Source organism: Lepidochelys kempii, chromosome 24 (genome assembly GCF_965140285.1).
Source record: "Lepidochelys kempii isolate rLepKem1 chromosome 24, rLepKem1.hap1, whole genome shotgun sequence".
In the NCBI taxonomy this organism is placed as follows: domain Eukaryota; kingdom Metazoa; phylum Chordata; order Testudines; family Cheloniidae; genus Lepidochelys; species Lepidochelys kempii.
The window spans coordinates 9,027,380-9,052,409 of NC_136403.1; the positions used below are offsets into that span (position 1 = coordinate 9,027,380).

Genomic DNA, 25,030 nt, shown 5'->3' on the forward strand with positions numbered 1-25,030 from the left:
TTGCCTTCATTGGCCCAGCCCCATAATGCCCTGCAGCAGGAGCTGAACCCAGCCCCACTTCCGCCGGCCTCACAAACAGAAGCATCAAGGGGTAGCTGCCCAGGCTGGCCCCGGCTCCCCCAGGCAGCAGATCCCCCATGCAACACAGCGAGGCGGGTGCGGCTTCTCCCCCCTTAAAGTGTTAGTAATGACAAGACAAATGTGTACAAAAATAACCACTCCGCAAGAGTCATTGATGGGGAGAAAGAGTCGGAGACTGGGGCGCTGATCCATGAGGGCGTGGAGAGATCTGGGGCGCATGTGGAGAGCACGGATGGTCCTGAGCGCAACCAGGACACGCCTGAGTCTTGATTGTCCTGTTGGATCATCCAGTTCTCCATCCCCTATAAACCTGAACGTCCTTGCTCCTTGGCTAGGATTTCCATAGGTGCCTAAGGGAGTGAGGTTCTTCCAGGCCCCCATTGGATACAAGCCCCCAACTCCCATAATCTTTTGCTGGCTGAGAAGGAGGAGAAAGGCAAGGCCCCCTCCCACCCCCCTCACAGCTTCCCCTCCTCTATCAGCTTGTTCAAGCCCTGGCAGATCTTCTGCAGGTGGGGCCGGTAGGGCTCCCCGGGGCTGTAGAGGTGGCTGAGCAGATCCTCGTTGGCGAAGTGGTCAAAGACGTGGCGGATGCGGCTGTGGGACTTGGCCGTCAGGTGCTTCTCCACCAGCTGCAGCAGCATATCCCGGCAGTCCTGCAGCAGCTGGGTCAGCACGCCCGGCTCGAAGGTGAACTCCACCTCGTAGAAGCTGACGGCCGTCATGGCGCCCTGGTGCAGCTTGTGTTTGAACTCCTCCGCCAGGCCCAGCTCGCCAGCGCTGAAACGATGGTTGCGGTACAGCACGCTGATCTTGACGGCCACCTTGATGAGGTTCTTGATGACCTTCTGGGCCTCGGCCCGGTTCTGGGTGTGCAGCTTGGAGACCCGGTACAGCTCGTCCAGGATCTCGCTGCTTGTGTCATCCAGGAAGACATTCGCCACCGACTTGCTGGCCATGTGGCTCAGGATCTTCTTCTCTGCCTGCAGGGCCAGGTTCCTGGAGCTGAACGTCTCCATTGTGGCTGCAGGGAGAATAAAGAGATGCCGCTGTTACGGGGTGTGGGGGTGACAGAGGGCATCGTGGTGAAGGCTCTGTGCTGAGACTCAGCAGAGCTAGCGTTGAGTCCTAGCTCTGCCCCGGCACCTTCCTGTATTTATATGAGGAGCTACAGAGGGGATGTGGACACATTGGAGAGAGTCCAGCGGAGGGCAACGAAAATGAACAGGGGGCTGGGGCACATGAGTTATGAGGAGAGGCTGAGGGAACTGGGCTTGTTTAGTCTACAGAAGAGAAGAATGAGGGGGGATTTGATAGCAGCCTTCAACTACCTGAAGGGGGGTTCCAAAGGGGATGGAGCTCGGCTGTTCTCAGCGGTAGCAGATGACAGAAAGAGGAGTAATGGTCTCAAGTTGCAGTGGGGGAGGTCTAGGTTGGATATTAGGAAACACTATTTCAGGGGAGGGTGGTGAAGCACTGGAATGGGCTCCCTAGGGAGGTGGTGGAATCTCCTTCCTTAGAGGTTTTTAAGGTCAGGCTTGACAAAGCCCTGGCTGGGATGATTTAGCTGGGGTTGGTCCTGCTTTCAGCAGGGGGTGGGACTAGATGACCTCCTGAGGTCTCTTCCAACCCTGATCTTCTCTAATTCGATGAGTGTATCGTGCTGTAGTGCTGATCTGGGGGTGTGACACCCTTTCTTTCCACCGACCTGAGTGACCCCTTGAGAGGCCGGCTTCTCTGACCCAAGTGCTCTGGAGGTCTCCCCTCCATGGCCTCACCTGGCTTGCTGAGCGTCAGGGTGCTGACTGCATGACGCCAAGGGAGTATCTGCACTAACTTCGTACACCTTCCTGTGGGTTAGGGGCTAATGACTGGAATGCAGGAGCCCTGAGTTCTATCCCATGCCCTATCCTGATTTGTGGGTAATTCTCTCCTTTCTCTGTGCCTCAGTTTCCCCATCTGTAAGATGGGGCTGCTGCTGCTGCTGTCCTCTTTTAAGGGCTAGGGAATTTTTGTTACCATCATTCCTTCTCCAATGACTCCCCCCCATCACTCAGCAAACATCCGCTCTGTGTGTGTCTCGTGAACCCCTTTACAGACTGTGATTTGGGTCACGGCAGACAGCCCCTCTCCTCTACTGCCCTCTGCATCCCACCCCCTTGCGGTTAGCAGCCCCGTGTTCTTTTTATGCCATTGCTCCAGGGCCGGACGTGTCGCATTGGGCCAGGTGGCGGGGGCTGGAAGGGGGAGGGGATGTGGATCAAACCATCCCAGTGCAGCCCTAGCGGAAGGTACGTCTCACCTGGGGCTCACGGACGTCTCTGACTCTTAGCAAAGCGCTGATGAGACACGGCCACCCCAACGCAAAACTGTGCACAGATGTTCTGCCTGAGTTCCATTTGCAGCAAATTTATTCCTGGTGAAACCAGAGGCCAGCGGGTGTTAATTGCCCTCCGTGCCAATTTATACCTGCTGAGGATCTGGCTGAAAGACAGACCAGGGCACAGCTCTGGCGGACACAGGGCATGGTTCCCAGCCATGCTGCCCCTGCTCAAATCCTGCTGCTGCCTTGTCTTGGAGGGGATGCCCTTGGAGCGTGAGCGTTCAGTGCCTGGCTCGACCGGAGCGGGAGCAGTTCGGTGGGATCGTCGAGGCTCAGCGCTGCTAACCGGAGTTTTGCCCACTTCTCATTTTGCGGTTGATGGCATTTACCCACGTCTCGTCTCAGGACTGAAGAGCTGACTCGCTCCTCCGAGAAGGCCAGCTCGGCTGCATCTCTCCCCACAGCTGACGTGCGTCTCTACCAGCTGGTCGTGCTCAGCAACAGACGAGGCACAGAAATCGTACCTTGTCAAAGTCTGAAGTGAGCCCGCCAGTGCTCGGCACGCGCGGATTGTCTGGAGACATCTGCTGACCGTCACACCCTATGATTCCTACAACTTGACGTAATTGGCTAGACTAAACCCATTCAAAATCAGGGCATCTCTGTACCCCTTTGTGCCACTGATGCCCCTGTGTGGCCTGGAACACCTAAAAGGTTAGTTTACCCACTTCTTTTTTTTACTGCTGGGGCAGTGAATGAATGACAGAGGCTTCTGAGGTGAGGATTTGCCAGGAACTGGGCTGAGACCCCCAGCTCGTGACACAGATGCCTTCTTTTGCACTGTCACATCTCCTTTGCAGCAGTGCCAATCGAGTCACGAGAGCGGCCCTGGATGTATAGGCCTTTGGGGGAGTCAGAGTCCTGGTGTTAAATCCGGATTGCCCACTCTGTGTGATGCAAACCGCTAAACCGACACTGTGCCCCAGATTTGCCTCGGCACTCTGTTATCAAAGCGCTCTACAAAGGAAGGGCAGCGTGGTTATCCCTGTTTTAGAGAGGGGAAAACTGAGGCAGATTTGGAAACTGAGGCAGATTGACTTGCTTGTGGAGCAAGCTGGCATGGTGGGAGGGCACTGGGCCCATAACCCAGAGATGAATGGAGCAAACCATTCTCTGCTAGCCCCCGCCTCCTTTTGAGGTGAAGGACGGTCCAGTGGTTAGGGTACTAGCTTAGCAGACCTAGGTTCAAGTCCCTCCTTTCCCACAAACTTCCAGGGTGACCTTGGGCAAGTCACCTAACAGCTCAGAGCCTCAGTTTCCCCATCAGCCCAATGGGGATAGATACCCTGCGTCACAGGGGTGTTGTGGGGAAAAATACATTACAGATGGTGAGGGGTTCAGCTAATAAGGTAAGGGGGCTAGCTAAGTCCATAGAAGACAGACAGAACGCCTTGCCTCAGAAAAGAATCAACTGTTTACATGGATAACAAAGAACGTCTGCAAATGCACCTGTCAAATTAAAACTAACGGCTAGGATTTTCTGTCTTGAAGATTTAGAGTTCTTTAATTTCCGGGGGGGGGCCTGATTCTGAGAGAACGCTGAGCATGCGTCCCCTGCCAAATCCCGGTTCCTTAAGGAGTGACTTGAGCACAAGTGTCGTGATTTTGGGTATTTTTCTTCAAGCCCCAGCTCCTGGAATCCTGTGATTATACAAGAATCCCAGCTTTCATTTAAAAACAAAGTGGGTTTCTAGCCCTTGTGGCTGCAGAGAAAAGCTGGATCCCCACCTCCAATGGCTCAAAACCCTGAAGATGAATAAAAAAGCTTCTTCCCCCACATGTATTCTTTGTTTTTAAAAATCTCATGAGTTTTAAGCCAATCTTGTGATTTGGGATGGGGTGGGGGGCCTGTTTCATGACTTTTCAACTGCTCAACTGGGCACCCCAAAATCACTAGTCACCCTTCCAAGTCTTGGCCCCTGATATTTGCTTTCTGGTGCTTCCCCCCCCGCCCCAAAAAAATAAAATAAAGATTGCAGGCTGAAATGCAGCCACCTCTGGTTCTCAGCACACAGCAACACTAAGCAACTTTAGGGCAGGAAGCACCAAAGACTACATATAGAATGTGGCTGAAATCACAGGGGGGAGAGTGTCCCCTATTGAGGCCAAAGAGCCTGGAGAAGGACATGCTATGTGGAGGGAGTGTGGTCTAATGGTTGGAGCAGGTCGCCTCAGTTCTAGTCCCAGCTCTGGGAAGGGAGTGGGGTCTAATGGTTAGAGTGGGGAGGGGGACTGGGAGTCAGGATTCCTGGGTTCTATTCCTGCTCCCTGCAGCACAGCGCCCCCTAGCCCTGCATTGGGGTCAGCTGGGGACATCTCAGCCCCACAGCAGTGGCCCTAGTGCTGCTCTGCCTGGATTGTGACACGGCTGAATCAATTGGGCCGAAAGGAGGAAGAGGAGTGTGGATCAGCGTGGAAGAAGGCTCCCGGTTAGTCTGCCTGAGGGGCCCTGCTGGGGAAGGGATGGGGGACAGTGCCCCTGCCAGTTTAATGGGGCCCCGGTGGCTGGTATTGTTTGGATAATTGCAGATTCCTCTTCAAGGGAATTTCTGCTCAGTGTGAGGTCCCAGGCTGAGTCTGGCTGTCTCCAGCTGGAGAGGGGTCTGGGCAGCCAGGGTTCCCAGCAGCGCTGCTGGCTTTGTGTGTGCTGGGAAGGGGAGGAAAGACCAGCTGCTGGACCGAGGGGACACATCCTCTGATAAGCTGTGAGCAGGGCTGAAGCCAGAAAGGGCTGGAGACAAAAGCCCTGATTGGCAGAGGAAGGGTGGGCTCGGCCTCTGCAGATCTTGGTTCTATTTCTGGGTCAGCCCCACTCTGCCTGGGTGAGCAAATTAGAGCATCTCTCTGTGCCTCAGTGCCCCGGCTGCAAAACGGGGCTCAGCTCCAGGTCTCATTTTGAAAGAGAATAGCTCCCCCTAGTGCCACACTGGGGTCCCCACCAACTAGGAAGGGAGAGCGCCCCCTACTGAGCCCCCAGCCTACTCCCTGCAGCATAGCGCCCCCTAGTGCTGCACTGGGGTCATCACTGCCTGCAAAGGGACAGTCCCCCCCATTAGCGCCCCCCATTCTCCCTGCAGCACAGCGCCCCCTAGTGCCGCATTGGGATCAGCACCTACTACCAAAGGACAGCGCCCCCATTGGTCCCCCTGCAGCACAGCATCTCCTAGTACCGCACTGGGGTCAGCAGTGACCCAGGAGGGAGACTGCCCCCTACTGAGCCCTCCCACTCCCTGCAGCACAGCGCCCCCTAGTGCCGCGCTGGGGTCATCACTGCCTGCAAAGGGACAGCCCCCCCCATTAGCGCCCCCCATGCTCCCTGAAGCACAGCACCCCCTAGTGCTCGGGAGGATAAATGCAGCAATGTCAGTGGTGCTGGGGGTGGGACAGGCACCTCCTTGCTTTAGGACCTGTGAGGAGGAGCGGGTGAAGGGAGCCTGAGGAAAGCAAACGCCCCAGCTCTGCAAACTCCAGCACATGTCGAATCCCACCTGTCCCCTTCTCCCCCCCATGTGGGGGAACCACAGTCGCAGCCCCCTGCCCCATACAACTCACCATGAAGCAGCCCCTCTCCAGTTTGGAGCCCTGATTCTCAGAGCTTTGGGCACCTCTCTCCTGTAGGTTCCTTGGGAGTTCGGTGCCTAAATATCTTTGAGAAGCTGGGCCTTGATTCCTGCACTTGGGGCAGGGAGGCCTTTAATCCGCCTTTATGTTCCCCCAGGTCCAGGGCTGCCCAAGGCCCTTGTAAAGCAAGGCAGCCCGGGGGAGCCCCGTCCTAATGCAAGGGGAGGGGGGAGCGACTGCTGGGGTGATGCACAGTTGGGAGGCTTTGCAAAGGGGGTGGTGCAGCGATGCAGGGGTGGGCAGGGCTAATACAGGGGGTTGGGGGCAAGGGCGCTGCAGGGCTGGAGCGTCAGCATGGTTGGCACTGCAGGGGGATGGTGCAGTGTTACGGGGGGAGGGGGTGGTGCAGAATCAGGGGGCATTGCAGGGGGATGGTGCAGTATCCCAGGGCATTGCAAGGGGATGGTGCAGTGTTACGGGGGGAGGGGGTGGTGCAGAATCAGGGGGCATTGCAGGGGGATGGTGCAGTATCCCAGGGCATTGCAGGGGGATGGTGCGGTGTTACGGGGGGAGGGGGTGGTGCAGAATCAGGGGGCATTGCAGGGGGATGGTGCAGTATCCCAGGGCATTGCAGGGGGATGGTGCGGTGTTACGGGGGGAGGGGGTGGTGCAGAATCAGGGGGCATTGCAGGGGGATGGTGCAGTATCCCAGGGCATTGCAGGGGGATGGTGCAGTGTTGCGGGGGGAGGGGTGGTGCAGAATCAGGGGGCATTGCAGGGGGATGGTGCAGTATCCCAGGGCATTGCAGGGGGATGGTGCAGTGTTACGGGGGGAGGGGGTGGTGCAGAATCAGGGGGCATTGCAGGGGGATGGTGCAGTATCCCAGGGCATTGCAGGGGGATGGTGCGGTGTTACGGGGGGAGGGGGTGGTGCAGAATCAGGGGGCATTGCAGGGGGATGGTGCAGTATCCCAGGGCATTGCAGGGGGATGGTGCAGTGTTGCGGGGGGAGGGGTGGTGCAGAATCAGGGGACTGGCATTGCAGGGGGTGGTGCGGGAGGACGGTGCAGTGTTGCAGGAGATGGGTGATGCAGTATTGGGGTGGGGGGAGAGGGGACGGCACACCAGCGCAGGTGGGGGAGGAGCCAGGGGGCAGGTTCTGCGTGCGTCTCAAGAGGCTGTTTTGGCAGCGCTGCCCACGCAACCCGTGTCTTTAGGGCTCTGGCTCTCCTGGCTTTGGCAAGGAGGGAAATTCCCAGCATGTGGCAGAGCTTGCAGGGAGGGAGCCGAGATTGCCACCCCATTTGTGTCACCAGTGGCTACGCTGGATCGATACCCTCCCTCGTGCTTCCGGGCCAGCCGGACAGAGGCTGCCCGCCCTACCTCTCTTACTGCAAAGCTGCCAGGAAGTGCCTCTTACCGCAAGAGAGTTGCAAAAATGAGCTTGAAACAAACACTTTCTCTTCCCCTATGTCTGAGCCTGGTCACCTCGCGAGGAACTGGGCAATCAGACTCTAGATTTCTAAGACAGCAGCACGGGAAGGCTCCAACCATCCTCCAGGTTCCATCGTGCTTCGTGCTACACAGACACAGAGCAAGGGACACTCCCTGCCCTGAACGGCTGGCAATTGAAATAGATCAGACTTCCATATTAGCCAAGTGGGGAAACCGAGGCACAGAGCAATCCTGTGACAGGTCCAAGGGCAGAGCGAGGCATTGAACCCTCTCGAGTGCTACCGAGCCACTGCTGACACTGAGGCCAGCCTTCTGGTTGGGCTGGGGAGCTTAATTAATGTTGGCAAAGCTCTTTGAGATCCTTGGTTAGAGATCGTTAGAGCAGAAAGTTTCTCTCTCTCCGTCTCATGCACACACAGCTTTACTTCCTGTTTTTCTCCTTGCCTCTTAGCATAACAACTGTGTCTCTTCCTGAGCCCGGGTCTGGTGCTTTCCAAAGAGGTCAGATTTGTCCAACCCCTGTTCCACCTTCCCCATTGTCTGTTTGATTAAGGCGATGTCATGGGAGTGTAAAGGGGGAGGATGAACATCTTGGCACAGATGAGACCAGGAAATGGGAATTCTGGTAATAGGGGCCTTCCCTGGCTCATGGCCAGGGTGGGGGGGGGGGCGTGGGCCTTTAAGTTCAAATGGCTTTTTGCTAATTTAGGGTCAGTATTTTTAGTTTTATTATATTATTAGCCCAATAGAAAATGCTCAAAAGATTTCAGAGCAGTCATCAGATTGGGGGTGAGGAGAAGATAGTGATGAGATGCAACTCAGGCTCTGCCCATCAACCCCCAAGCTCCTCCCACAATCCTATGATCAGCGGTGAAATAGTTAATATTATACACCACCATCATCAGGATGCAGTCAAGCCACTGAGATAATGGAAGTAGCTCAGACACCACTGACCAACCCCAAGCTCCTACCACAGTTGCAAGGCAGCTGGATAATTTGGCTAAAAATGTGACCACCACTGAAATAATTAACCACATTGACATTTATATGATAACATTAGGATCCAGAGTTAACAAACCTATTGACATAAACAGAGTGGTTCAGACTCCACTCACTGGCCCCAGGGCAACTGGATGCTTCCATTAAAAGGTGCTCAGCAGTGAAATAGTTACCCACTGTGACACTGACCCTCTCATCATCATTATGGTTCAGAGTTAACAAAGGAATTTTCATGAATGGGGGTAGCTCAGGCCAGCTCCACCCACCAGCCGCAAGCTCCTCCTGCAACCCCAAGCTTAGCCCACAGAAAGCAACTGGATTTTTGTTGGCTAAAAAAGCAGTTAACAACCTTAGCATTTGCACCAGCATCATTAGGGTTCAGAGTTAACAGCCTGCCAAGCTAAAGGGCATCGCCCGTGCCCTCGCCCTGTGCTATCAATTCAGGCTGCCGCCCCTGCAGACTCAGGAAGACAGCACTGCCTAGGGTCACCCTGGGGCTGAGATGTGATGAAATGGATGTGCAGCCATTACGCTGCCGGTGCAGAGATCTCCACAGCTGCTTGGCTGTGCTTTGGCAGCAGCAGGATCCTCTGCAGGCTGAGTCAACCCTCTGCCCTGGGGCCTGGATAACAGCATTCTGCTGGCTGAGTGCCTGCATCTCATTCGGGGAGACTGGCAGCCCTGCTGAGCCGATGAGGTGGAGCGGTGCAGTCAGCCGTCCTGGCAAATCACAGGGGAAGGACAGACACTTGCTGCGTGTCGCTCACCAGTGTAGCTGCCGGCGGCTGATCCGGTGAACATGCTCGTTGGAGACAACTAGCTGCGTGCGCCGTGCTGCTGCCTGATTCCCTCTGTTACTGGAGTCCTGCGTCCCATCTCCCACTCCGGCCCAGGCAAGGGATGGGGCCTCCCAGCTCTCGGCCAAAGAGCCTGGAGAAGGACATGCTATGTGGAGGGAGTGTGGTCTAGTGGATGGAGCAGGATGCCTGGGTTCTAGTCCCAGCTCTGGGATGGGAGTGGGGTCTAATGGGGGAGGGGGCTGGGAGTCAGGATTCCTGGGTTCTATTCCTGGCTCTGGGAAGGGAGTTGGGGGTCTCCTGGTTAGTGAAGGGGGCCTTAGGGATCAGGACTCCTGGGTTGCATCCCTGGTTTGAGGAGGGGAATGGCGTCTACTGGGGAGTCAGGACATCTGAGTTCTGTTCCTGGCTCTGCCGCGGAGGCTGTGTGACCGTACACAGGCCACTGCTTTTCTGCTTGCCCTGGTTAAACTCTTGCCCGGCAGTGCAGCTTGCTCCCCTGGGCTGCCCAGTGATGCCTTCAGCAGATGCATCCTCTTTCCCCAGCCTCCAGAACCCCCTTCTGCTCCTGGAAGGATACAGCCATTTGGGAGGAAGCTGGGGCGGCCAGACCAGGGGGCCTGGAGAAGTCATTTGTTCCGGTGGAGGGGAATGCTAGCCCTGCAAGCTGGCTTGAGCTGAGGTTTGGGAGGGAATGGGGGACAGATGGCGGGCTCTGCGGGGCTGTAAGCGGGTTGTCCCTGCTTGGGGCTTTTAACCTGGACGGTGGCAGTGGTGCCTAGTGATTACAGCAAGGGACTTGGGAGTCAGGATTCCTGGGTTCTCCGTTCCCACATCTGCCACTGAGTTGCGGTGTGATCCCTGCCCTTTCTACCTGCATCCCCGCAGGCTACCTGCACCCGTGCAGGGCTCTGTGGGAGGAAGCTTGCCCGGAAGCTGCCTGGGCTGCACCTGTTCTGTGGCTAGTGGATGCTGTGGTCCAGCTGTACGCTGCCCTGGAGCTGACCCAGATGCCCCTTTGGAGGCGCCCCCTCTCACCACTGCGGGTGGCTCTGTCTCTGAGCTGTCCCTCCACCCTTTAGTGCCAGGTCACAGCTTCAGGACCCACTGGCCATGCCCACCGTCATGAGGCATTACAGTCAAAGCGTCCCCCTCCACGTGGCCTGGCTGCGCTTCACAGTGACCCTTGACAGGCCAGTTTCTCGCTCTGTTGCTAATCAGTTTCACCCTCGCTGGGTTTCCAAGGCTGCCGGGGAATGTAACCGCAGGGAGCGAGGCCCCCAAGCCAGAATCGGAACCATCACGCCGAGCCAGCCGCCAGCCCTGCAGACTCCGCCTGCTCAGCTAAAACGGGAAGCAACCCCGAGCCCCCGGGGTTGCAGAACCAAGCCAGCAAGGATTTACAAAAGCAGTTCTTGAGCCAGCTGCCTGGCTTGGCCAGCATCCTCGTGGCTCGCTGAGGCCAGTCTTTGCTGCTTGACATCCCCTCTCCGCCCATTACAGGAGCTGGGCTGATTATTTCGTCTGGGCTTTGCCCTCTTTCTGTCCCATCTCTGTCCTAAGACCATGATGTTACTGAGCCCCTGGAGGGCAGTTAATGAGATGAGTCAATCGGGTGGAGAGATTAGCATAAAGCCGAATTAATCAGCTGGGCAGCAGCGCATGGGTCCTGACTGACTTGACAGGCCCCACTAATGGGATAATGTGCCCTCCTTAGACACCATGCAGTATTGGATTTGAGTTGGAATCCCTATGGACTGGGGTGCTAATCTTGCCTAGTGGTTAGAGAAAGGGGAGTGGGTGCCAGGACTCCTGGGTTCTGGAGGAGAGTGTTTCTAGTAGTTAGAGCAGGGGCGATTTGACATCAGGACTCCGGCTTGCCCTGGGACCTTTGGCACATCACTGTGCCTCTGGGCCTCAGTTTCCCCATTTGTACAGTGGTGATAATCCTGACCCACAGGGCCTTTGCAAAGCTCCTAAGTGCCAGTGCAGACCTGGAAGCCACAACAATCCTCCTGAGCACTTTGCAAACACAAACTCAGCCTGCTGCCAACCCTGGGAGAAAGCCCAATTATCTCTGCATTACACCCAGGAAGCCTGAGCCATCCAGGTGAAGTGACTTGCTCCCCGCCCCATGGTGAGTCAGTGCCGGAACTGGAATGAGATTCGCAGCCTCCTGCTGCCCCTCTCCCAAACTTCTGTAGGGTCCAAGACTTCCTCCCGGGGTGGAGCCAGGCAGGATCTCAGCCAGCGGGGCTGGAGGTGCCAGCCCGTGGTACGGTTAGTCACCCCCACTGGGGTCTGATAGCTGGGGGCCAAGACTATCCCCTGCATGTGCCATTGCGGGGTAGGGCTGGGAATGGTGGTCCCTGTCTCTGCGAACAGCACCGTGTTCCTCACTGGGCTCCCACTGAAGCCAGATGGGTCTGCAAGGAAGTGACTCTCCTTAAGTATACAGATGGGGTGTTCCTGGGCCTCCGCCAGCCTGACTTGCTGCCACGCAGGCCTGAACGTGGGCACGGGGTGGTGACCTGCAGCCTCAGCGGCCTGGAGGCAAACGCTCAGCGGAAGGAGAGTTCAGGCAAGGGAACAGCTGGGAAATGTCACTGGCATGCCGACCCCACCGCCAGCAAACCCAGAGCAGGTTTTCTCTCCCCCTGGATTTGTGCTGGAAATGGCCAAACTTGATTATCATACAGATTGTAAGGAGAGTGATCACTTTAGATAAGCTATTACCAGCAGGAGAGTGGGGTGGGGGGAGGTATTTTTTCATGCTTTGTGTGTATAAAAAGATCTTCTACACTTTCCACAGTGTGCATCTGATGAAGTGAGCTGTAGCTTACGAAAGCTTATGCTCAAATAAATTGGTTAGTCTCTAAGATGCCACAAGTACTCCTTTTCTTTTTGCGAATACAAACTAACACGGCCGTTACTCTGAAACTTCTCAGGATGTTTTCATTTAGTTGCCTGCCTATTAATATCCCTGACAAGCATCCAGCACAGCGATCGGACATCAGAAAGCTACCGGGCTTTCCCACGGGGATACCCCACAGAGGCAGAGTGCAAAAGCTCAGTAATAATCAGACCAACCTTTTGCCATCAAAGTACTTCCCCAGGGAGGTCAGAATCGTCACCCCTATTTCACAGATGGGGAAACTGAGGCATGGAGGCACCCTCCCCCGCCCAGCAGGCCCAGGAATAGAACACAGGTCCCAGGCCAGTGCGCTAAGCACTAGGCCACACCGCCTCCCTGGGATGGGGAACAGGACAGCTGCCATTTTGGCTGCCATGCTGGGAATTGAAGCAGGGATCTCAAAGCTGGGGGCTGTAACTCCACTGACCGGTGGGCTACCAGCATCTTAGCTAGGGCGATGTCCTCTTAACCCCACCCATGGGGAGAGCAATGCACCCAGGCTCCTCTCTCTACTCTGCCAGCAACTGCCCCCCCGCACCCTACCACCGACGGCTCGTGCCTTGGCCGCCGGTCTGGGGTGCCAGGTGGCTTTAATGCCACCACCGACCCAGCTACCTGCGCCATTACTGGGCTCTGCCTCAGCCAAGCGATGCGGCGTCTCGGCAAGCCTGAAGCCCCGCTATGCTTGGGGTTTACTGCCCCCTATGGACCAGCAAATGCCTGAGCCTCCCCAGCCCCGCTAGCCTTTCACGGCTCCCTGTGCCCCTGCTTGGGGGTGTGTGTGTGTCTCCAATGCACCTTGTGATGCAGGGGAGGGGGGTGCTGTGGTGTATTTATCCTGGGTCAGTGGGTTTGCTGAGATCTCCCTTCCCTCCTGCCTCAGCTGCTCCTGCCTTAGGCACATTGACCCATTCACAGCTGTCCACCAGGGACACATATCCATCGCCTGGGGATGTAGTGTCCGTCGCACTCAGAGGATCTGGGGTGTCCAGGGCGGGCAGCCTCCATTCTCCCAGTACTTCAGCTCTAGGGCAGCAGGGAGAGCCTTTGGCTCCCTCCGCGCGCCCCCCGGCACAGGCCTGCTTCGCTGAGAGAAAGGCAGAGGAGCGAGACGCACGTGTCTGCTCAGAAGTCTCCTGGCCTCCCCCTGCCCCCGCTTCTGGTATCAAACCCAGCTTCCCCTGTGGGCAATGCAGCCTGGTTAAACCCTTCCCAGCTGGGTCTTCCCATCCAGGAGTCCTGACTTCTTGCCCCCTCCCTGTACCACCCGTAGTAGGGCACAGACCTCCCCCAGCCAGCATCCTCCCCCCTCCCCATCCTTCCCTCCATCTCCGGTGCTCCGAAGTGCATTTGGAGAGGACTCAGGGCAGGAGTATCTGGGCGAGGAAGGAAGCGAGCGAGACTCCTGGTCTTGTTGCAGCGCTAACCTGTGCCAGGATCCAGCCCCGTGTCCCAGCCTGATCTCCAACCGCCCCCCATTCCATCCTCGGTGACTCAGAGCCGCTGCCTGTCGCAACTCGTTACGGCAGAAACTGAACTGAAAACGACACCCCCCCATTCCCTGCAAACAGCCCTCGTTCGTTCCCGACGCACTTGGTTCCCGACGGGACGGGATGCCCAATGCGCCCCCTCGCCAGCGCAGAAGACACTCACCGCGTCCCTGGCTGTCGCCCGCTGGCTCCCCCTGCTCATACAGGCTCCCCCGGAGCAGGCTTTGGCATGGAGGAGGGCAAAAACCCCAATCGGCAGCACACTGACGAGATAACCTTAGTGAAACTTCCTTGAGGAACCGTCGCTGGGGCCCGCCCTCGTCAGCTGACGGAGCTGACTTATTTCGGGGCTTGAACTGCTCCCTGCAGACACAAATAACAGCCGGCTGGCAGGCAGAGTGGGTCAGATACGGGGGAGATTTTTGTTTCCTCTTTAAACTTCCTGAGATCTTTATCTTGAGGCGCTTTGGCCTTGGTTTGGCTTTGGTTCAGCCTGATCGCGCTAAGACAAGGGGCCTTCACCCATCTGCCTGATGATCACAACGGGGCTGCAAGGATCAGCCCCTTCCCACCATGGTGGCACTTTTAATCTCCCTTCAGCAGAGGGGGAAACTGAGGCACAGAGAGGGGAAAGTGACTTGCTTTAGGCCATGCGATGAGTCACAGAGCTGGGAACACAACCTGGGTGTCCTGACTCCCAGTCCAGTGCCTTACCCATGGCTGGCCTTAATCTTGTTAGTGTCATTATATAGCTTGGGAAACTGAGGCACACAGAGGGGAAAGTCATCGTGCAAGGCCATATAGCAAATCAGTGGCAGAGTCCTGAATTCCATTCCCTCTTCCTAAGGACCAGGCCCTATGCTCCCTCCAAGAACTGCGTCTAGAACGTTGGAGTCTTGACTCCCAGCCCCCCCGATCTAACCACTAGACCCCACTCCCCTCCCAGAGCCAGGGATAGAACCCAGGAGTCCTGGCGCCAAGCCCTCCCTGTTCTAATCATGAGACCCCACACCCTTCCCAGAGCTGGGACTAGAACCCAGGAGTCCTGGCGCCTAGCCCCACTGCTGTAACCACAAGACAAGTTCCTTGCCTTTGCTGAGCAGCGCTGGGCTTTGGAGCTAGCCCATCCAAGCTGAGGCAGCATGGTTAACACCAATGGTACCTTGTGCAGGGATCGGATTCCCAGGGTGGGGTTGGAGTCAGAGAAAACCCCGCTGGATTTGCAGGGGCGGGGCACCAACTGTTCGGAAATCCCAGCATTGAGTCTGTAAACTGGGCACAATGGACCTACCCCGGGACTGGGAGGTTGTGGCAGGTAAAGATCTCAAGGCATCATGCTGGAGGGGCCGCTGGCCACACGGAGCCTGGCAGAGCCCTGAGCCAGCACACCTGATCCCATGCTGCTTTCTGCCAGGCCGGACCCCTCCTGCCTCTTGCCTCGCCAGGTCACACCATTGCTTCAAGCACAGCCCCCCCGTCTGCCCTGACCCCCGGATCAGCCAGCCACAGTCCCCGGAATCCTGTTTCCTGTAACTTCTTGTCTGGCCCTTGACAATACACGCTGCTGTGGAGGGCAGCCCCCGTCTCCCCTAAGCGCATGGGGCAGATTTCTGCCTGGCCTCAGCTTGCATGCCCTGAATTAGAGGGGCTGCTTCCCAGCTGCTTGCTTCTTGCTGGCCTGGCTATTCCGGACAGGGAAGGGAGCTCAGACACATGCTGCATCCGGCTGCCTGGGATCCATGCGGCCGCGTCCCTCTGCAAACGTGGGCAGCAGGCCATGGCGGCGAGCTCCGGTGCCCGGAAGACTGAGCGCCATCAAGCCAAATGGCCATCCTGTGGAGTAATCCAGGGGGTAACGAGAAGGGGCTGGAGCAGTGACCAGGCAATCAGGCCCTCCGGCATGGGGAGCTGCTCCTGAGTCCTGCCAGCCCCGATTACGACCCGCTGCCCGAGGCCCAGTAATTGACTGTCTGGAAAGGGTTGATCTCCGTCACGGGCAGTTTTTAGGGCTCTGCTCTAGTTACAGCTCCACAGAAGGCAGTTCTCTGTTCGGTGCCAGCCAGGATGATCACCGCGGTCCCGTCCGGCCCTTCCACTCCAGGGCTCCAAGGCCCACCGGAGACAATGGGAGTTTGCCTGTTGATCTCGGGGGGCCCTGCACCAGGCCCTAAACAGAGCGGGGCTGAAATACATTCTGCTGGCTGAACCGCAGAGGCTGGGCGAGTGGGTAGAGCGCTGGGCTGGGGTTCTGGTCAGTTCACTCTGGGAGCTCTTCGGGGCCAGGGTTCTCTTGCCCTTGTGCGTGTGTGCAGCACCTAGCACCCCGGGCCCCTCCCATAAAAACTGCAATCTACAAACTCTTTCATTCCCTCCCCCCCATTGACTTCCCCATGAAAATAAAAGTGGTGCTGGGGAAACAATTGCTCATCGGGGTAGGCAGGGTGGTTTGAGCACTGGGCTGGGATTGCGGAGACCCTGGCTTCTATTCCTGGCTTTGCCACTGGGTGGCTGAAGCAGGTCACTTTGCCTCTCCGTGCCTCAGTTTCCCCATCTGTAAAACAGCCCTGTTTGAGCCTACCCTGCCTTGAAAAGTGCTTTGGGATCCATGGATGCTAAGGGGATGTGATTATTCCTTTGCAAGGAGCAGGATTCAGAGTGGCAGGGGCCCAGTCCTGTCCCACGCAGGCACCTGGGGAGGCCGGAGGACAAGTGGGGTGGAGGAGTGGGGTGGCACCATGCTATTTAGAGCCCCAGCCCTTGATCTGCAAGTCAGCAAGAAAAAAACCCCAAAGCAACACTTTCTGCCTAGCTTGTGCATTTGAAGCCTCTTCCTTTATCTGCCATCTGTCCCCCTACCTCCCCTACTTCCTCTTCGGAGCGCTCATGCCGTGAAAGGCCAGCCCCGCTCTTCCTCTTGCACTTCCTCCCGGGTTAGGTGTGGTTCTGGGGCTGCTCTGCCTGCCAGCTCCCCAGGGCAGCACCTCGACACTGGGGTCTGTGAAGGAGTCTGACTGAGCTAGATGACCCCAGCTCCCTTTGAGGTTTGGCAGCTTGGCTCTCCCACCCTTGAACCCTCCGGGCCTCAGTTTCTCCCATCTGTAAAATGGGGAAAATAATCATTCTGCCTTTCTCCCACTCTGTGTCTGCCTCGAGTGGGAGCTCTTCTGGCCAGGGGCTGGCTCTTACTCTGAGTCTCAGCAGTGCCCAGAAAATAGGCACTGATCTCGGTCGGGGTCTGTGCAGCGCCCGGCACCACGGGGCCCTGATCTCGTTCAGGGTCTGTGCAGCGCCCGGCACAATGGGGCCCTGATCTCGGTCGGGGTCTGTGCAGCGCCTGGCACATCGGGGCCCTGATCTCTGTTGTGGTCTGTGCAGCGCCTGGCACATCGGGGCCCTGATCTCGGTCGGGGTCTGTGCAGCGCCTGGCACATCGGGGCCCTGATCTCGGTCGGGGTCTGTGCAGCACCTGGCACATCGGGGCCCTGCTCTCGGTCGGGGTCTGTGCAGCGCCCGGCACCACGGGACCCTGATCTCGGTCGGGGTCTGTGCAGCGCCTGGCACATCGGGGCCCTGATCTCGGTCGGGGTCTGTGCAGTGCCTGGCACCATGGGGCCCTGATCTCTGTTGTGGTCTGTGCAGCGCCTGGCATCTGGGTCAGGATCTGTGCCGTGGCTGGCACAATGGGGGTCCTCACCTTGGTTGGTGTCTCAAGATGCGACTGTCCTACAGATAAGAATAGATACTTTTGATGGGGCCTAATGGGGCGTCTCCAACTTTAGGCAGATCCAGAAGCACCCAGAGCTGTGCAGGGGCTGAGGGGTTGTCCCATCTGGATGGAGAATGTAGCCGGTTCCAGCTGGGCAGTGAGATCCAGCCATACTCTGTGCACTAACCCCTCCCACCCCCCCAAGGCTCCTCCTCCCTCAGCATCTTCTCATTCATTAAGAAAACCAGAGCTTGGCCTGAGTAAAGGATGAATGGTTCCCCAGGCAACAGCGCGGTTTCCTGCCAGCTTCCTGTCTCATGTGATGGCGTCTCACAAGGAAGGATCTGCTGAGTGCTTTGGCTCCCGTGTCCTGAGCCAGGGGATTCGGCTGCAGCTGGGGCAATCCCGGGGGGATGCCGTGCTGTCTGTCGCCGTCTCCCGCCCGCCCCTCTCAGCCTGGGGGTCACGACCCACCACGGCCATCCAAACAGGGTGGCGAGCCCCCTCCCTTGTGTCCCTACCCTCAACGGTTGTGAGCTAACCCCGAAAATGCCAAGCCATGCCTGCCTGAGTCTGCAGACAGCCTGGCACTGGAGCGCTAAGGCAGAGCTGCTTGCCAGGGGGCAGCGGCTGCCACCTCTCAGCAGGCTTCGGGGAGCCATAACCCGCTGCTGAATAGACGGGGGGTGGGGTGGGGTGGCGGCGGGGTGGTGGTCAGGAAAAGAGCATTCCAGTGTGGAAAAAATTGAGACCCAAGGCCTTCAAGAAGGGCCATTGGAAGAGGCCGCGGCGGGTCCTGCTTTGGTGGCATGTGGTGCATATCTGCCAGCCAGGATGGCATCTACCCATCCCTGTGCTACCCCACTGGCTGAGGGTCAATGACTAGCTAGAATTGGGGCATCACCAGCTGATTGGGATGAAACCTGAGGCCAGCCTGCTTTCTGCTCTTGCTGCCAGGTTTCCATGCCACCCTCACCCCAAGGCTGCAAATGCCAGCCTGTCTGGGCCATGTCGAGCGACACCTTGGCACCAGGACTAGCACAAAGGAGCAGCTAAAAGGCTTAAGCCCCAGGGAAGTTATATCTGTGCAGGTTCAAGGCATTTGTCTGGGCCTTGTCATTAAGGCACAACCCTGGGCTTCAGGACGCCTGGGTTCCAGCCCTGGCTCTGGGAGGGGAGTGTGGTTTAGTGGTTAGAGCAGGTGGGTCAAGACTCAAGGCTCCTAGGTTCTATCCCCAGCTCTGGAAAGGGAGTGGGGTCTAGTGGTTAGATCAGACAGGGCAGCGAATCAGGACTCCTGGTTTCTATCACTAGCTCTCGGAGGAGAGTAGGGGGCTAGTAGTCAGCATTCCTGGGTTTTTTTCTCTGCTCCGGCAGCAGAGAGGAGCCTGGTGGGGAGAGGAGGGAGGCTGGGAAGCAGGACTCCTGGGTTCTCCTCCCAGTGCTCAGACGGAGTGGGGCTAATGGTGGAGTCAGGACTCCTGGTCCAATTCTCAATTCATTCATGGTGTGACCTTAGGGGAGCCATTTCCTGCTGTTTGTTGTGCCTCAGTTTCCCCCTCTGTACAATGTGCTAACCCCCTGCTGCCAGGGAAATTGTGAGGCTGAACTGAACTCTCTGATATGCTTTGTGATCCTGAGTGTGCTAGAGACAGGCAACGGGGCAGTCACCATGACTACCCCGTTCATGTTTGCTGCGGGAATGAATTTCCTGTCGGGGGGAGAGGGGGCATGGGCTGAATCTGCCCCAATCTGGCACCATGCGGCTTCCTCTGCCCCCTGCACTGATCCAACTCATCGCTAATACCAGCCCTCTGGCTGAGGTGCCGGGGCAAGTGGCAGGTGATGGCTGGTGGCCACTGGTTGCCTACAGCCCAAGCCCAGTAGCCAATGGGGTATCACTGGCCAGCTGTTTCAGCACCAAGGACAGGGGCTGCGGAGCACCTTGAGCTACCCACCCCCCCTGCCCCACCCAGGTCCCATCCTGGGGTTTTTGGGTCTCCGTGTCCCGCTGTGGGAGGGGCCGGAAGGACAGGCCCAGGTGGAGCCTGGGCAGAGGCAAGGCCAGCTGCCCCCACCATGCACACACTGCCCCCTGCAGGGCGAGAGGGGATCTGAGCCTTCACCAGGCTTTGACCTCTCTGCCAAGAGGCCGCCTGCAGCCAGGTGTCTGGCACATGGGCCAGTGCTGGGTCGCTCGGGGTCAGTTGTCCAGGCTGCAGGCCGGCCAGGTGTTGGTTATTTTTTCCTCCCTCCGCTGGGATGCTCGTTCCCCTCGGGATGGGCAGAAGTCAGGGGTATGCAGGGAAAAACAACCTGCGTCTTCACTGCACTGAGCCCAGCGGGGCCAGGGAGCCAGACAAAGCCCAGGGAGCCGAAGCCAGACACCGGGGGGGCCTCACTTGCGCCCCTGCAGGACGGGACTCGCAGCCCAGCCTGGAGCAGCCTCCCGCTCTGATGGCAAACGGCGAGAGAGAGACGGGAAGGAGGCAAGGCAAAGGAGTGCACATGTTCACACTCGACCTTGCACGTATACACTCAACCCCCATGTGCATATGCAAACACCCTGTGGGGCATCCGCACTCACCCTTCACATGTACCTAGGCACACCCCCCCATATGCATACCCCGCCACGTGCATATCCACACCCCCATGTGAATACACAATCACCTCCACATGTGTACATATGCACACGCATCCCCACACACCGACACACATGTGCATATGCCCATCTCTGCATACACATGTGAACCTTCACAATCACTCCCAACACACGTACTCTAACCCCCCCCATTTGTACATGCACACCCCCACGAGACCCTTAAACTCAGATGGATTCACCCCAAAGCACAAGCGCACATGAACACACCAATAACAAACCCCCAAACACACGTGAACTCACCCATCCCACGTGTACACACGCATACAACCCTCCACGCATGTACCCACTCACCCACACCCATCTCAATGTACACATGACACATGCGCACGCACACGTGTCTACCCTCACTCACACACTGAAGGGGCCAAAGCTCCAGCGGGTGTAGATCGTCTCAGCTCCACTGACATCAGTGAGCCTGGCCTACACTGTCACATGCGTGCACACGTGAACATACACGCATGCCTGCGCAGTCACACAAACAGACCCAGAGCCACAGCCCCAAACACACACACACACACATACCCACACTGTACAGTGTAAGCTCATGAAATTCGCCCCCTCCCTCAATGTGGAGAGGAAATATACAACCGCTTTTTACCCCAAGTTATAACTGGTTTGTGATAAAGCAAAAACAAAATTATGAACTACAAAAGATAGATTTTAAATGATTATAAGGGACAGCAAACCATCAAAGCAGGTTACCTAGCAAATAAACAAAAAAGCAATCTAAGCTCAATAGACTAAAGAGATTGGATATGAGTAGCAAATTCTCACCCTAAATGATGATTTAAACCGGTTGCAGGCTCTTAAAGGGCAAGCTGCACTTGCTTGTAGCTTAGAACCCCAGGTATTCCTTTCACAGGCTAGAAATCCCTCTAACCTGGATCCAGCCCTTCCTGCCAGTTCAGTCCTTGTTCCTTAGGTGTTTCCAAGCATCTCCTTTTCAGTGATATCTTTACATGCCTTATCTTGCACAAAACACACCATAATTATGCCATACTCATATCACAATAACATTACTATGAAGAATATGGGGCATAGCGTCACAGGATCATCTGAGAGGTGCTTGTTCTTTACATCAGAGCCAGCCTGCTGCATCCGCCAGGTGTCTTCTGCTTGGAAGCTGGGTGAACGGAGAGCTTCTCCAGCCACCCAGAATGGTTGGTGGGACTCCAGGTGGGTGAAGAAGGTTGTCATGGAGCAGGTTAGCGGGAGCTTTCTTGTGCTCACACACCAGTGCCATCTCTGGCCAGAGGAGGGATGTTTGTGAGGAGTGGAAGCCAAAGCAATGAATCATAGAATATCAGAGTTGGAAGGGACCTCAGGAGGTCATCTAGTCCAACCCCCTGCTCAAAGCAGGACCAGTCCCTGATGTTTGCCCCAGATCCCTAAATGGCCCCCTCAAGGATTGAACTCACAACCCTGGGTTTAGCAGGCCAATGCTCAAATCACTGAGCTATCCCTCCCCCCCAAATGGAACAGAGGCAGGCCATGGAGTCACTCTGTGTCTCAGTTTCCCCATCTGTCCATGGCAGTGTTTTGAGGCTACATACATACAAGAGTGGGAAGCGCTTTGAGATCTACTAGGGAACTGTGCTATCTAGGAGCTATGGATTGTTACATCCGCATCATCATGTGCATAAGCACCCATGCCCCCACTTCTGCACATACTCCCATCCACGCAGACTCGGTTTCACACACTCAGCCAGGGAGGGCCATCGACAGTCTGGGCCGTGGTCGCTGTGGCTACATCTGAAGGCATCTGGGGAAGGGGGAAAGAGTTTTCTAGTCTCTGCCGGGCCAGCACCCTCCACAGCTGAGGGAAGAGCCCTGCCCCTGGCACTGCCAGGGGACCATGCTTGCAAAGGCAGCCCAAAGGGCGTTCAGGCTATCCTGGGGGGATGCTGTGGGTCAGTGCCCCAGTCAGTGGCCTGAGGAGGCGATTGGCTGGAGAGGTTTAACCGTTTCTTTGCCTTGTTCAGCTCACTGGCTGCCCACCCCTGCTGGCAGGGAGCAGGCAACTGCCTTTGAGCCTCAAAGCAGGAAGAGAAACTTGTGGTTCCTCTGGAGATGGGCAAGAGGCTAAGAACAGAACTCAGCACTTCTGCATCTCATGTGGAGGGACCTCAGAGCCTCGGCCCCCCTTCGCCACTGGGCCATGGGGCAGGGCTATGAACTAGTCACAGAGAGGAGTCAGGGATGATTCAGGAGTCTTGACTGCCCGGTCTCTGCTCTGTTTATTATTAACTTCTATGACAGTGGGGTCTGGAGGCCCCAACTGAAATCGGGGCCCCATCACGCCAGGGTGCTGCACAGACACTGCATGAGAGACAGGCCCTGCCCTAGAGAACTGACCGTCTAGACAGACCAGACAGACAAAAATGCCACCATGGCTAAACAGCAGAGGAAATGAGCTGGTTGGAGGCATAAAGGCACCCTTTAAAAATGGAAGTCAGATCCTAGTGAGGAAACTAGAAAGCAGCCAAAACTCTGGCAAGTCAAGTGCAACAGTCCAATAAGGCAGGCCAAGAAAGACTCTGAAGACCTTCTGGCTGAGGACACAAACACTAACATCAATTTTTGTTTAAGTAATCTCAGAAGCAGGAAGCCAGCCAACCAAGCAGTGGGGCTGCTGGACAATCGAGGTGCCAAAGGAGCACTCAAGGAAGAAAAGGCCAGTGCAGAGAAGCGAAATTAATTCTTTGCATCAGTCTTCACGGCAGAGGATGTGAGGGAGATTCCCTCACCTGAGCCATTCTTTTTAGATGAGAGATCTGTCCCAGATTGAGGTGTCAGTAGAGGAGGTTTTGGAACGAATTGATAAATTGAACAGTAAGAAGTCACCAGGACCAGATGGTAACACCCAAGAGTTCTGAAGGAACTCACGTATGACATTGCAGAATTCCTAACTGTGGTATGTACCCTATCGCTTAAATCAGCCTCTGTGCCAGATGGCTGGAGGATCGCTAATGTGATGCCGATTTTTAAAAAGGGCTCCAGAGGTGATCCTGGCAAATACAGGATGGTAAACCTAACTTTAGTACTGGGCAAATTGGTTGAAACTGTAATAAAGAACAGACTGATCAGACACATTGATAAGATAGGTTGGGGAAGAGTCAACGCGGCTTTTGTAAAGGGAAATCATGCTCACCAATCTATTAGAATTTTTTGATGGTGTCAGCGAACACGTGGACAATGGTGATCCAGTGGAGATAGTGTACCTGGACTTTCGGAAAGCTTTTGACAAGCTCCCTCACCAAAGGCTCTTAAGCAAAGTAAGCAGCCATGGGATAAGAGGGAAGGTCCTCTCATGGATCAGTAACAGCCTACAGGTTAAAAGATAGGAAACAAAGGGTAGGAATAAATGGTCAGTTTTCAGAATGCAGAGAGGTAAATAGTGGTGTCCTCCAGGGATCTGTACTGGGACCAGTCTTATTCAATATCTTCATAAATGATCTGGAAAAAGGGGTAACCAGTGAGGTGGCAAAATTTACAGATGATATAAAATTACTCAAGATAGTAACGTCCATAGCTGACTGTGAAGACTTACAAAGGGATCTCACAAAACTGGGCAACAAAATGGCAGATGAAATTCCATATTGATAAATGCAAAGTAATGCACATTGGAAAACAGAATCCCAACTCGACATGAAAACTGATGGTGCCTAAGTTAGCTGTTACCATGCAAGAAAAGAGATCTTGGATAGTTCCCTGAAAATATCCGCTCAATGTTCAGTGGCAGTCCGAAAAGCGAACTGAATGTTAGGAACCATTAGGAAAGGGATAGATAATAGGACAGATAATATCATAATGCCACTCTATAAATCCAGGCTACGCTCACACCGTGAATGCTGTGTGCCGTTCCAGTCACCCCGTTGCAGAAAAGATATATTAGAATTGGAAAAATTGCAGAGAAGGGCAACAAAAATGATTAGGGAGATGGAACAGCTTCTGTATGAGGGGAGATTAAAAAGACAGGGATTGTTCATCTTAGAAAAGAGACGACTATGGGGGGATGTGAGCTAGGTCTATAAAATCATGACTGGTGCGGAGAAAGTGACTAGGGACGTGTTATTTATCCCTTCACATAATACACGAACCAAGGCTCACCCAATGAAATTAACAGGCAGCAGGTTGAAAACAAACATAAGGAAGTACTTCTTCACACAATGCACAGTCAACTTGGGGAACTCCTTGCCAGGGGATGTTGTGAAGGCCAAAAGTATACCCGGGTTCAAAAAAGAATTAGATAAGTTCATGGAGTTGTGATTTAGTTGGGGATTGGTCCTGCTTTGACAAGGGGATTGGACTAGATGACCTCCTGAGGTCCCTTCCAACCCTGATATTCTATGATTCTACTGAGTATAGGTCTATTAGCCAAGATGGTCAGGGACGCAACCCGAGGCTCTGAGTGTCCCTAAGCCTCTGACAGAAGCTTGGACAGGACAACAGGGGATGGATCACTCAATAATTGTGCTGTTCTGTTCATTCCCTGGGAAGCATCTGGCATTTGGCCAGCATCAGAGACAGGATCCCAGGCTAGGTGGGCCATAGGGCTGACCTAGTGTTGGCCGTTCTTACATTCTCTCTAACCCTAGCCCATGTGCGAGAGGCGGGCATCACTTCAGCCAGCCATAGGATTGCAGCAGAGGCTGGTGTTACTGCAGGCTGAAGGGAAGCAAAGCCTTCTTAGAGGAGATTGCCCAGCTTTGCCGAGCAGCGAGGGGCCTGGACCAGCCCCCCAGGGGGAGGGGCAGGGAATTGTCCATTGCTTGAGGCTGGACAAAGCTCTAGAAGACACATGGTAGAGAACAATGGAACCCAGGGCTCTGGGTAACTGACGAAGCAGGACATACACACGGGCCAGATCCACAGTGCCATATGCCCCATGTAGCCCAATCAGTGGGAGAGCTAACGAGGGTCATGTAGCCACTGATCCAATAGGAACCTGTCATTACTTGACGGTCACCTTTACCAGGAAC

The 25,030-nt window shown here is 55.8% G+C and overlaps 1 protein-coding gene across 1 annotated transcript; it reads right to left on the minus strand.

Moving 5' to 3' along the window:
• Positions 1–204: 204 nt before the first annotated feature.
• TNFAIP8L2 (TNF alpha induced protein 8 like 2) lies at positions 205–13,975 on the minus strand. The gene is made up of 2 exons (XM_073323062.1): positions 13,844–13,975; positions 205–1,105 (listed from the first exon to the last, which is right to left on the minus strand). Exon 2 carries the CDS (start codon positions 1,098–1,100, stop codon positions 540–542), a length of 561 nt encoding a protein of 186 aa, XP_073179163.1. The 5' UTR covers positions 1,101–1,105; positions 13,844–13,975; the 3' UTR covers positions 205–539.
• Positions 13,976–25,030: the final 11,055 nt, after the last annotated feature.

Bases quoted from the DNA above. Each gene is read 5' to 3' on its own strand.
- TNFAIP8L2 (XM_073323062.1), bottom strand. From the start codon at position 1,100: ATGGAGACGTTCAGCTCCAGGAACCTGGCCCTGCAGGCAGAGAAGAAG.